At 33.4% G+C, this 13640-nt stretch overlaps 2 protein-coding genes across 17 annotated transcripts in view; both read left to right on the top strand.

Annotated features, from left to right (window-relative positions):
• LOC126758931 (disks large 1 tumor suppressor protein) overlaps positions 1-13640 on the top strand; it is a 154617-nt gene that overhangs the window by 38952 nt on the left and 102025 nt on the right. For all 16 annotated transcript variants that reach the window (XM_050473404.1, XM_050473395.1, XM_050473391.1 and 13 more), the window contains one exon: positions 5176-5300. In XM_050473404.1, coding sequence (XP_050329361.1) covers positions 5176-5300 — 125 coding nt within the window. The remainder of the gene's footprint in view (positions 1-5175; positions 5301-13640) is intronic.
• Positions 802-2548, top strand: LOC126758964 (PCI domain-containing protein 2 homolog). Its single transcript, XM_050473462.1, has 4 exons — positions 802-920; positions 984-1214; positions 1281-1521; positions 1580-2548. Exons 2-4 carry the CDS (start codon positions 992-994, stop codon positions 2307-2309), a joined length of 1194 nt encoding a protein of 397 aa, XP_050329419.1. The 5' UTR covers positions 802-920; positions 984-991; the 3' UTR covers positions 2310-2548.

Below are 13640 nucleotides of genomic sequence, written 5' to 3'. Positions count from 1 at the left end.
TCGTCCTAGTTAGGCTTACTTACAAATCAATTACATATTTTTAAAATGCTGTGTGCTAAATATACAATTATGTATATTTTTTTAATAGTAGAAACATAATACACAATATATATGTATGTATATTGGTATGTGTGTAAATATTTAATGATAAATAAACACAATTTAAACAAATAACAATTTAATGAAATACAATTTGTCGGAAAGCATCACATTAAGCCAAAATATTATTCGAAAACACCATATATGAACATTTTTGAGCTTGTATGTACATAAGTACATATATACAGATGCATCTACAATTATATGTATTTGCATGACAGTACAAGCCTACATAGATGCGGCCACACAATGCAAACCCAAAATAAATACATTATGCCCTTACACACATACAAGCCATATGCAGCTTTCTAATGTATGTACATATAAACAATCGTTCCAAACTATTTCTTTTATGTAATAAAAATGTATAAGCAAATATAAGCATCGCGGCACACAAAAACAATTTAATTCGAATTTGACATTCGCGGCTACAGCAGCAAAGTCGGCAAAGCAGTGTAACATATCTCCGCAGTGTTGTCAATACAGTTCCACATAAAGAGAAGTAAAATATTTGTATATTTTTATTAATTATACAAAAATTAATAAAATAAGACATAAAAATTCAAAAAGTACACAATTTTAAAATAAAATCATTAAAATTAGTAATCAAATTAAATAAAATAATGTTACTAAACACTGTAAGACATGACGCATAAATTCAGCCAACGCGGCAACACTGCAGTGCCTATCGATTTTCCCACGTTTTGACAGTTCTCTCAGTGCTTTTGTCAAGTGAAGTATATAAAAAATTTGCAAGCAAAAATAACTTTATTTGCCGGGTCTTAATAGATTTGTTAACTATTCAGCAAATATAAATAAAGGTAAGTAATTTATAATAATGCCAAAAAACTGGTAAAAATATACAGATTTAACTTAATTTGCAGGTAGCAAAATGTTTGGTACTTTGCAAAACTATTTGAGTGGTATACAGCGCGCTTGGTCCGCGGCAGATGGCGACTCCTTGGCTTCCTTCATATCACTCAAAGACAAACATATTATGAATCGCAACCTGTACGTGGAAAACCCAGAAAATACAGTTGAACGTATGCTCGATCCGCCAATTGATGAAATAGTGTGTGCACATCTGAAAGTGCTCTACTACTTGGGCATGGAATGTGAGTGGAAAGAATTTGACGCACTTTATATATATACTTAATGTATTTCTTCTCTTTAAATATTAGCGCGAGACTTCATGCAGGCATATCGTCAGCAGTCACAATGCATACAATCTGTTGTTAAAATGTTACAACAGTTGAAAGAGGAAAATTGGTGCCTGCCCATTATGTACACGACCTGCTTGGATTTGCGTATATTAGCGCAGAAATGCGAGGATCTTGGCAGTAGCAGTAAGCCAGGTGAAATACTTGAAAAGGCTGCCGACTGCCTAATGAGCTGTTTCCGTGTTTGCGCCGCAGATAATAGGTATATATAATTTATATAAATTTAAAGGAAACTGTGACACATGCTTTTGCTTCTGCAGATCTTCTGACGACGACACCAAACGCCTTGGCATGCTCAACCTAGTTAATCAGCTATTCAAGGTGTATTTCCGCATCAACAAATTGCATTTATGTAAACCATTGATACGCGCCATTGATAGCAGCAACTTTAAAGACTCCTTCCCATTACCCGAGCAGATTACGTACAAATATTTTGTAGGTCGCAAAGCTATGTTCGACTCGGACTACAAGAGTGCCGATGAATTTCTTTCATTCGCCCTGCGCAACACACCACGCAATTTCCCACGCAACAAGCGTCTCATACTGATCTACTTAGTGCCGGTAAAGATGCTACTTGGATATTTGCCAAAGAAACAAAATCTCGAACGTTTTGACCTACTACAGTTTCATGAACTTGCTGTCGCGCTAAAAGAGGGCAATGTACGCAAGTTCGATGAAGTTATACAACGGCATGAGATATTCTTTATCAAATGTGGCATTTATTTATTGGTTGAGAAATTGAAGTTCATTGTCTATCGCAATCTCTTCAAGCGTGTATATATAATCAAACAGACACATCAATTGGATTTGCGCGCATTTCAGGCGGCGCTGCAATTTGTTGGCGAGACCGATATGAGTATCGATGAGACACACTGTATTGTGGCGAATTTGATTTTCGAGGGCAAAATTAAAGGCTACATCTCATATAGTCACAATAAGTTGGTGGTGTCCAAGCAGAATCCTTTTCCACCACTCAATACGGTTTCCTAGGAGCGGGTGATGCGTGGCGCAGAGCTGCACGGACCTGGATCGTTAAGTTATTTATAAAACATTTTTATACCAGCTAGTAATTACGGTATGCTAAAGTAATATATTTTATTGTATTTATTAGATCTGCATGCTGTAGCTAGTATATGTATAAGAACTGTCAATTATCACTTACATAAGTGTGAAAGAAGAAAAGATAAAGTACAATAAACAAGATGACTTGTTATTTTCAAACGCAGAAATGCAAAATATTGTGAATTTTGTAACTTTTGATAAATGCAACAAAAAGAAAAAAAAAGTATTAGAACGAGTTGATCGAGAGTCTATAATGATAGAGTGGTTTTATAGATTCGCACTAAATTAAGTAAAATTCTCTCCGTTACAGACTATCAAAATGGTCTTTGTAGGCAAGGACGTAAATTAAAAAACAAGGACTTAATTTTCATCAGCCAGCTTGTATGGAAAATATATGCTATAGTGCTCCGATCTGAAAAATATGAATTATATCGTTGCTTTGGACAGTAATTGACGCAAACTTTCGTCAAGCTATCTCGTAAAGTAGAAGTTTTAAGTTTTAGTTCGATATCATAGAACCTGAAGGACGTGTTAGCGTGTATACAGACAGACGGGCAGATACAGGTACATATGTACATGGCTAAATCGACTCAGTTGAATATTTATATACATATGTACATATTTTATAGGGTATCCGACATTTCCTTCAGGGTGTTACAACCTCTTTGGCAAACTTTATATATCTTGATCAGGGTATAATAATGAAAGTGACATTAACATAATTTTTTTTTAATTTGTAAATCAAAATAAATATTATAAATATTTTGAAATTAATTAACTTTTTCTTAATTTAAATTTTTTTGATTATTTTTTTTACTTTTTATTTAAAATTTTATTTAAAAAATTTAATTACATTTTGTTTTTAATTTTTAGATAATTTTTTCGAATGAAAAAGATTGAATTAATTTTTTTTAAGTTTACAAATTAATTTTTTAATTTAATATTTGCTTAAAAATTAAAAAAAAAAATTATTAAAAATTAATTTTTTTAAATTTGGAGTTCCGTGACAAACCAAAAAAAAATTTTTTTTAATTAATTACTATTTTTTAATTTTTATTAATATTTTTATACCCTGAAAGGGTATATTAAGTTTTAAGTTTTAACACCCAGAAGGAAGCGTTTAAAGTATATACATAATATATAAAAATTTAATGTCCGTCTGTCTGTATACATATATACGAACTAGGTCCTCAGTTTTTAAGATATCCTTTTGAAATTTTGCAAACGTCATTTTCTCTTTAAGAAGCTGCTCATTTGTCGGAACGGCCGATATCGGCTTACTATAGCATATAGCTGCCATACAAACTGAATGATCGGAATCAAGTTCTTGTACGGAAAACTTTTGCATTTGACAAGATATATTTACGAAAGTTTTTGGTATATATTATTTTTACCAATGTTTTTATTAGCTTCGGTGCAGCCGAAGTTTTTTCTTGTTTTTTAATTTTTTGATTAATTATTTATTTACTTTTCAATTATTTTTTTTTGTTTACAAACTAATTTCTTTAAATTACTTTCTTAATTAAAAATTTATAATTTAAAATCACTTTTGTTTTGTTTTAAATTATTTTTTTACACTTCAAGCTCCGTGACGTACTTAATATTGATCCGGATATAATAATTGATACAGATTCAAACCAACCAAAAATTAATTAATTTTTTTTTTATTTTTTTTTTTTACTTAATGATTTATTTTTTTATTTAAATTAGTTTTTTTTACTTTTTATTTAAAAAATTAAATTGCTAATTTTTTTTAATTTTTATTTAATTTTTTTTGCTTTAGAAACTAATTTTTTTAAATTAATTTTTAATTAAAAATTATTGTTTTTTGTTTAAAAATTAATTTTTTAGATTTCAAGCTACTTGATTAACTTAATATCGATCAGGGTATATTAATTGAATTTGTAAACCAAAAAAAATGTATTAAAAATTTTAATTAAAAAAATTAATTTCTATTAATTTAAAAAATTAAATTAATTTTAATTAATTAAGAAATATTTTATATTTTTTTGGGTTTACAAATTAATTCTTTTTAAATTAATTTTTAATAATTTTTTTTTTTAATTTTTAAAGAAAAAAAATAAAACTTAATTAAAAAAAAATTAATTCCAATTAATTTAAAAAATTTAATTAATTTTAAAAAATATTTTAAATTTTTTTGGGTTTAAAAATTAATTATTTTTAAATAATTTTTTTTAAATTTTTAAAGAAAAAACAAATTAACTAAAAATTTAAGTTAAAAAAAATTAATTTCCATTAATTTAAAAAATTAAATTAATTTTAATAAATTAAAAAATATTTTAAATTTTTTTGGGTTCACAAATTAATTCTTTTAAATTAATTTAAAAAAGATTTTTTTGAAATTTTTAATGAAAAAAATAAAAATTAATTAAAAATATATATATTTAATTAATTTCTAATTGCAAATTGTAATTAAAATTTTTAACAAAGGAATTATGTATAAATTGAAAATCTAATTCTTGATTCAAAATTTGTTAACTAAAAATTTTCCAAGCCTGGTTGTTGGGTCTTTTCTATCAACAAACGATTAGCTAGTCGGAGCTTCCTCAATTATATATGTAAATATCTTTACTACTATTAAAGTGGACATTAAGCACTTTACTAGTGTGATTATTAAGTTTTCTCCGAACATTACCCGCCGCCAATTGTAATTACACATAATATGTACATTTCTATGTACATATGTACTATGGTTACAAATTAAATTTTACGTTTTTTAATAGTCACTGCTGAATCGTGTTAAAATTTCGTTTCCTCATTTCTTCATTTGCAGACATCCAAGAATTTTATGAACTAACACTGCTGGATGACTCGAAGACAATACAGCAGAAGACAGCGGAAACACTGCAAATCGCTAGCAAATGGGAACAGGATGGTCATGCAATAAAAATCGCTGATGTAAGTAGAAAATAAAAAAAAACACCAAAAAATGCTGAACTTCATAGCAGTTCGTTTTGTAATTTTATTTTATTTTTACTATTTTTTGTGCAACATTAATGAGCATATCAGATTTTTTCTTTGGATTGGCATAAAGCCAGTGAACTTGCCAACTGTCGAAAATTTGCAATTCCATGCAGAATTCACTTTGTGGGATTTAAACATTATGCAACAATTTTTTTTTTCCTTTTGCAAATTAATGCTGCTTCGACACTTCGGCTAAGCTAAATTACATTAAGCATTATGACATTTAAGGTGATGATATTCAATTATATTATATAAGCGCGCTATTCCTTCTAAGCCTCCTTCAGTGCTTATTTGTTGTCGCTTATCGTCGCATTTGACAGTTGTTTCCAGCAACTGGGAATATGTACATAGGGAATATGTACATATAGTATATCAAACCGATTAAAATTTTTGGCGAATTCATGTTTTTCTGGTATTTTTGTAAAACTACCTTTTTGTGGTTGATCATTTTGAAGTGATAATATTTTGAAACCGGTGAAACCTCCTTTGTGAGCTCGAAAACTGTTATATCAACGATTTTTGTCATTAAAAAAACGTACTTTCATAGCCGGATTTCAATTTTTGTATTTGATTCTCTTTTAATTTCATTACTTTCAGTTTTTAATGTTAAGGTGGGTTAAGAATTTTTTGTATGATACCGAATTTGAAGATCGATTTATACATATTTAATTATATAAATAAATAATTGAGGCTTTGCACTGCGACCTGTGGTCTCTTGTCTCTCCTCTTATATCACATCACATATAAAATTCCAGGAGCTTGCTGGATGCGACTGAGGTGATGTGAACCCTACCTAGGACCTTGAGTGACCTGCTTCTACAAATTGCTGACCCATCAAGAATGCCAGTGCCGTTCTCTCCCCACTCTTTTCACCGTGCGGAGCAACTCCTTTCTTGTGTGGGGCCCCACCAGCCAGCTCCTTACCAGCTACCCTTTTTTGTTCCGCCACCCAGATTAGGTGTACACGTTTGGCGTTTCAGTCTTGCTATACACTCCTGAGGTCCCGCAATGCCTGTTCCAATGCCTTCCGGTGTTTCCGAGCCGTCAGTGTACTTCTGGATAGTCTAGGTAGTAGGTCGAGCGTGAAATCACTCCACTCTACCTTACTGCTGAGAGCAACTCTAAACTTCTTTGCAAAGTTTACCCTTGAAAGAGGGGTCAGTGGTGTGTCTTTCTAAGGCCTTCATTTGTTGCGACGATATTATCTTCCCTTTGTCAAAACCGTCTGCTGCCATACGCAGCCTGCATATGTTTCGCTACCTGTTTGATCACTAGATTCAATGGTGTGAGTGACCGTGACTTCAAGTGCTGCGGAGGCGCAGGCGAGTTTTTGCAGCTTCGATAGTTGAAAGCTTACCGAAGACTGCGTTGGCTTCGATGCATAAGAAACCACTCCATAAGTAACAATAGGCCTTACGATCATGATATACAGCCATCTGATGAGTGCGTTGGTGGAGTGTTAGGGGCCCCAAGCCCGGAAGGTATCTTCGCTTTGTAAAAGGGACGACGTTTGTTTTTGACGAGTTGTAAGAATTATATTTTCTTATTAATTATTCCAGTATACATAATTTAAAATTTTTTAAAATATATTTAGCAACCTGTAAACATTTTTTCAACATTCTATCCGCTTCAGTTCGACATCCATATTGTACTTCCCATGAAAAATAATAAAAAAAAAAACAGTTTAGCGGTGCTTGAGCTTCCAATCAAGCTCCTAGCGCTCTGATCATCATTATGTGTGGCCTATCGTTGTCTCGATGGAATACAATTCCTCTCCCATTGGACAAAGTTCCATCAGGCGGTCCAATTGTTGACAGTACAGGTCCAAACTAAGAGCTTGGCTATGGGAGAGTAGCTCATAGTACATTATTCAATTCGACAAATCACATAGCAAACTCTCCTGACCATCAATTCTATCTTGGACATCGCTACTGCCGGTTCTTTACGGTTCAACCTCAACCGTTTTTGTGTGGCGTTGTCTTAATGGCATCCACTTTTTATCACCTGCAACCATTCGCTTCAGAAATGGATCGGTTTTTTTACGATTCAGCAGGGGTTCGCAGCTGGAAATTCGGATTAGGAAATTAATTTGCGTTAACTCGAGCCAAGCCTACCAAACGACTTGCGTTGCCGCCTTTATTGAAGAAATATCACATATTTTCTCTGTTTTGACACGTGTTCAAACAACAAAACTGTATGAAACAACCACAAAACTGTCTGAAAAATCTTTTTATTAAGCAATCTACTCTTTTAATGTAACCAGAATGCAGTTTTTCAACACGAGACACAGATAACTAAAGTCATCTTTTGAAATAACAATGAATTTCTTCTTTTCTAGACCTTATTTAATATATATTTTGCTATGTCCTTAGCTTAATAATACTTTTTGAGATCCTAAGCTGTGCAATGAATGTTTGTATGACGATACTGAATTAGTTTCAAGCATAGTTCCGATATACAAGCGAGTGGCGAAGTGTTAATACACTCCATCTAATCTCGACTGATTTTAATATATTATCTCCAGTGCTTTTTTGGGATTTTAGCAGATTCATATAATATAAGAAGTATATTAATCTTATTTACCTTATGTTATATATACATACATGCGTGTGCATAATATAATATTATATACATATGTATGTCGTATATGAATCATCATGGCGTATACGTAACCTAATGTTGTTCAAAGCATTGAAATGATTTACATGCAATATCGTTCAGTAAAAAGGTTGATGGAATTTCATTTTTAACTAAAGTTAGTCGCAATGAAAATGAATCTTACTATAATACTGCTAGGGCTATATCTTACGCTCTTTATGGTAATTTCTGGCAAATTTTAGTAAAGTACTGAGGTCTCTAAGCGCCTTGAAGGTTGCATTTTTTTTATATTTTTATATATATTTTAGCGGTTCGATGACCTTTGGAAAGCACATGTAACCAGTTTCGCTAAAATATCATGTTTTATTGCCACCAAAGCGCTTAGAACCTGCTAAATGCATGGTTATACACAGCGTATACGTGACCTAAGTTCACCACTCAAATGATAGTGGACTATAACTGTGAAATTGCATTCAAATGGTTCGGATTAAATTTAGAATGAAAATAGTGAAAGATTCAGTGGAATAACATTAAACTTTAAAATAGTTTTATGATCTCAGTCTCAGCCTTATCAACAGCAAATCAATTTTTCCGCCGACAACAACAAGCGAAGTTTGTAAAATATTGTGTCAATTGAATTTATAGCCCTGTCCATTGTATTTGTACGTACATATGTATCTATGTTCATATGTAGCGAAAATATATTGAAATTGCCACAATTTAACACGACACGCGAACTGTTGCTGGAAAGTGTTTATTAATGATACAACAACAGCGTTGGCTGAAGCGCTAACTTCGGCGGTTTACTATGCGTGATTGTGGTTACTTTGCAAACGATAGCACTAAACTATGTTTAAATGATAGTTCATATGTATGTATGTATGTATGTTCGTCTACACATGTTTGTACACCCAAAATAAAAAATAAAATATTTTTCCGACAATAAAAATATATTTATAATAATTTTTCTAAAATGAATTAAAGTCAATGAGTTATTTAGCTGATTTAGCATAACCAAAATACCACATAATTTTAATATATATTTTTATAGCAAACACAACCTTCCACTTTCCTCTCAAATAAACAATATTTACCTTTAAATATTTTTCTCGCTTTCAATCAAGCAAATTAACTCAAATATTTTCAAGTGTACTCCTTGTGAAAGTGAGTAAATACGAGTATGTATGTAATTATTTTGAAATGTTATTTAAGCGTCACTCTGACGTTAAAATGACGTTGACCCAGTTCCGTTCAAACGGTGCACGCTGCACATTACTCTTCGGTGCGTTCTAATTAATTTATTGCAACCCTTAACGATAACAACAACAATAACAACAAAAAGGTATAAAGGAAACACGTAATATATATACTTGTATATATGTACAGAAACATACGTATATATAAGCATACTTCCCTGAATGAAATTATATAATTATATGAAAGTTGTGCGTTCGTTGCTTTCGAGACACTTTGACAGTTCTTTAATAAAATTTGTTAATTTTAAAATCATATAATTTGAAAGCTATATACATAAATCTATGGAATTCCGTGCCAATATCAACTCCATAGATAGAGATTAATTGAGTTTTTCACTGCGACCTACGGACCTACTCTGAACAATTACAGCAGCTTGCTGGACGCGATGGAGATGATGTGATCCCTAACCATGTACATGGGTGCATGGGCATTGAACCTACTTCTACAAATTGTGGGACAATCAAGAATTTAGTGTTCTGGAGTTTCCGGTTTCATGTCACAAAACAAGAGGCTCTGATCACTAGATTCTGCGTTAGAAACTCTGAAATGCAAAAGAAATGTAAATCGTTTCTAAACACTACATAAGGACGAGGCCTCTCGCTGGAGAGGTCTCAAATTACTTGACTTTTTCGAACTGAGGCCTCTTACTTCTCCTCCGAAGATCCATGGTTTCTGGATCAGTAGGATACCCAGGTTTTCCGATTCGATCCTCCTGGCGATGACAGCCGAGACTGGCGTCGCGTGGTGTAGGTTCACCTGGGCAACTTCTATGCACCCGCTGTATGTCACAGCATTGGCTCTATGAGTGACAGGCCTTCGTCCCGACTGTCCTCACTATTCTGCTCCATCAGCCCGTTCAGTAGCTTCTTTTGGAGACACATTTAGTTCTCCTCCTCTGACAGTGGTAGGAGCAACCTGCTCGACTGTGTTAATGCTGGAATGAATGGGTTCCTCGTCCACTAGCATCTGCTGGTCCTGGCTGCCCTTTTCCACCGATGTTTTAGGCTTCCAGGGCCTCATCACTACGGCACTGAATCTATAATTCGGCACAACAAAGTCATTGTTTATATTTCTACCATATATCTACTATATACATATATGTATGTATTGTGTCTATAACTTTATTCTTGTGGTTTAGAAAGACGCAGTATAACTTCTGCATGAGCAATACTTTGATCAATACTACATATTGTGCATGGTTTTTCTTAAGTAGATGTTCAACTCTTGAAAAATACACACGAATATAGTGAAAGGTCATTAATATTAGAACAGAAAACAAGAAAAAAGTCTTTGCCATCAATTTATGATTCTGGGTCCCCATCTTTTCCGCTCTTACTTCAGCCTCCATGGGGGTCAGTGACCATATTTGTATTAATAGAAATTCTTAGCGAAATTCTCTCACCCTTTTAACTTCGTTCGAACTCAACTCTTTATTCTCAGTTATTCGAGGTCCGCTAGATAGTTGTCGATTATATCATTCCAAGGCTCATATATCTTATTTAACTCAACTCCCTGAGTGCAAGCACAATAATGGAAATCGAGAAGGGAGTCGGCTGCTAGATCCCGCATTCATACCTAAGCTCTGAACATACTTTTCGATACAATTTTATTTCAATACTTATATTCTATAGAGATCCAATATCGGTGATTCCAACAAATAATGAACTTCTTAAAGGAAAAAGGACTAGTGCAAAATTGTATATCAATTTCTCAATAACTGTCCGACTACTTTGGGTTTACAGTCATACATACCCTTTATAGGATCACTCACTTTTCTTTCTGGGTGCTACAAACATTGTGGGAAACATATTGAACTGTGTAGATATAATAATTTCAATCATATACTACTGTGGGCAAAAAATAGTAAGACTTTTTAATTTAAATTTCGCGCTAAAACCGATTCGTCGAATTATTTTTTTCTAGGTTGGTATGACTGTCAGTGACATCTGTGACAAATGTCTTATTAAAATAATCATTAGTGTTTAGTATACACTTGTCTTTCTGTAGTACATAAAGTGCATTTGGGGATTTTTACGATGAGTGAAATTATTCAAAAGCGAAGTTCCATTGAATTTTGTGAAACTTTCAGAATGTTGGAAAAGGTCTTGGTGAGAATTGTTAGTCTGGAGCAAACGTTTTTTGATTGGGACAAATTATTCAAAGCGGGTCGAGAACGCGTTGACGATGAACCACGTCCAGGACCATCAACATCAACTGATGATCAACACATCAATAAAATAAAGGAATTGGTGCTTAAGAATCGACGAATAACAGTCAGATATCTTTTTGGCATCGTTGAAATATCGGAAGGATCGCTGAAAACCGCTTTGAAAGGTCATTTGGACTTAAGAAAAGTGAAAGCACGATTAATTTCAAAATCACTAAATTTTTTCGAAAAATAGCATCACGTTAACGTCGGGAAACAATGCCTTCCGTCTACCAGGATGCCATTAAACGTATTATTACTAGCAATGGGCGAAAAAACATCAAGATAAGGAAAAAATGTAAAAGGTCATAAAAAAAACTGACACATACGAACGCCAAACTCTTTGAGGCTTTTACTATACTGACCTAGTACCATCACCCTGACTTGGAATTTCTCACCCCCCAGATTAGCTGTTGTACTGTGTAATCGAAGAAACACCGTCAATTTGATTTTCGACTTGCAATGACGTGATATTTTCGGCTTCGGCTCACCTTTGCCACAATATTCGGCCGATTGATCGTCTGTTTCTGGGTCGTATGCATAGATCCAAGACTCATCGCCAGTAATAATATGTTCCTGACTTGGAATTTCTCACCCCCCAGACAATAATCCCAAAAATGTTCCACAGTGTTATCGAGTTGTGGTGTACTCCGAATTCCATTCGACCGGCCATGGATTTTGAAGGATAAATCCAGAATTTTAAAATTATGAACAGAGTCTCACTATTTTTATACCCTGGTATAGACTATTTTCTAAGGCAACAATGTAATCTCCGAAGAAATTCTTCAGATCGGATGACTATAGCATATAGTTTCCATACAAACTGAACACGTAGTTACTAAATAGTTACTTCGGTGCAGCCGAAGTTAACGTTTTTTCTTGTTTGCTTATAGTAGTATGCACAAGAAAGTACAAAAAAATAAAAAAAATTATTAGAAAATACAGTGGCATGTCCAAACTTAGAACGCTCATATCAAAACTAAGCAATAGAGAATAGTTATTTTATTATCTAAAGAACTTTTGCACACGCTTAGATAGATAAACAAAAAATCTTTGAAACACCTGTCTCTACTGCTTTAGTATACTAACAGTAGGTGACCATTTAACCTATTGAGTCATAGTTTCCACAGGATAGAAAGTGAAATGCAAAAACTACAAAACTTTTTGAGAACTTGGCAAGCAAGTGATGCATAAAGTTCTACCCAAGACTCCTACGACATTTCGCCGTCAAAACTTTAACACTGTCACGGAACGACAGTGAATATGTATACTTGTATATATATGTATATATATATGTACACTTGTCTTTCTGAAGTATGTATATAGTGTATGCATACTTCAAGTAAGTAAGTATGTATGTATGTATGTATGTACGTAGATGTGTAGTGTGTTTATAACGTTACTCCTCAACGATTTTTACGACATGCTTTCCGCTCAAGTCGACATTTGTCCATATATCACTCTCCCCGCAGCAATAATTCAGGCAGCTGTCGTTAACTTCAAAGCAAAAGCGCAAGAAAAAGAAATAATAATTCTCGGAACTTAAGAAATTACTTGGTCTGGTCTGGTCTGGTCTTAAGTTGCGCAACACAAAAGTAAGTGTGCGGGAAAGTAGGTGCTAAATGGCAATAGAAAAATCCTGTGTAAACTTAGTCGATCCCTCGCCGTGTGCAAGAAAGTTCATTTTTTCCAGTAAGAATCTACAAGACGTGCGTTAACCCACTTCAGGTGACTTCTGTTGCGGATATTTTGTGTTGGCGGTGGAAATGAGCGCGCCCTAAAATACATATGTACAGTTTATCGCATGTGTAGGTATTCACATTTGCAATTTATCGATTTTATGATTAGAAACTTATTTAACAATATTTAATTTCCTTTTATAACCACACTTGAGCGCGATGTCACCAATGTGGGGTGAGGCACAGTGCGGTCTTTCGTTACATTTCGTTTCGTTTGCTCAGTCAGTGCAGTGCAATTTGTTAAGTGTCCACTATATCAACTGGTGTTGTGATACGGTTGCGGTCGGCCGGTTAATCTGCTGACTGTTGCACTACTTTGCAAAGATTTGTTGCATAAATACATATATACTGACATGTGCACACACATATTCAGGCGCCTACAAATCCATGTGCAAGTAAACGTCCATACAATATGGATTTTATACTCGTTGCAAGCTTTTGAAAGGTAATCAAATTTATTGTAACCATATGCTT

This window comes from Bactrocera neohumeralis, chromosome 5 (assembly GCF_024586455.1).
Source record: "Bactrocera neohumeralis isolate Rockhampton chromosome 5, APGP_CSIRO_Bneo_wtdbg2-racon-allhic-juicebox.fasta_v2, whole genome shotgun sequence".
Classification (NCBI taxonomy): domain Eukaryota; kingdom Metazoa; phylum Arthropoda; class Insecta; order Diptera; family Tephritidae; genus Bactrocera; species Bactrocera neohumeralis.
Note: the sequence above shows the minus strand (reverse complement) of the source record. Positions and strands in the feature narration are given on the sequence as shown.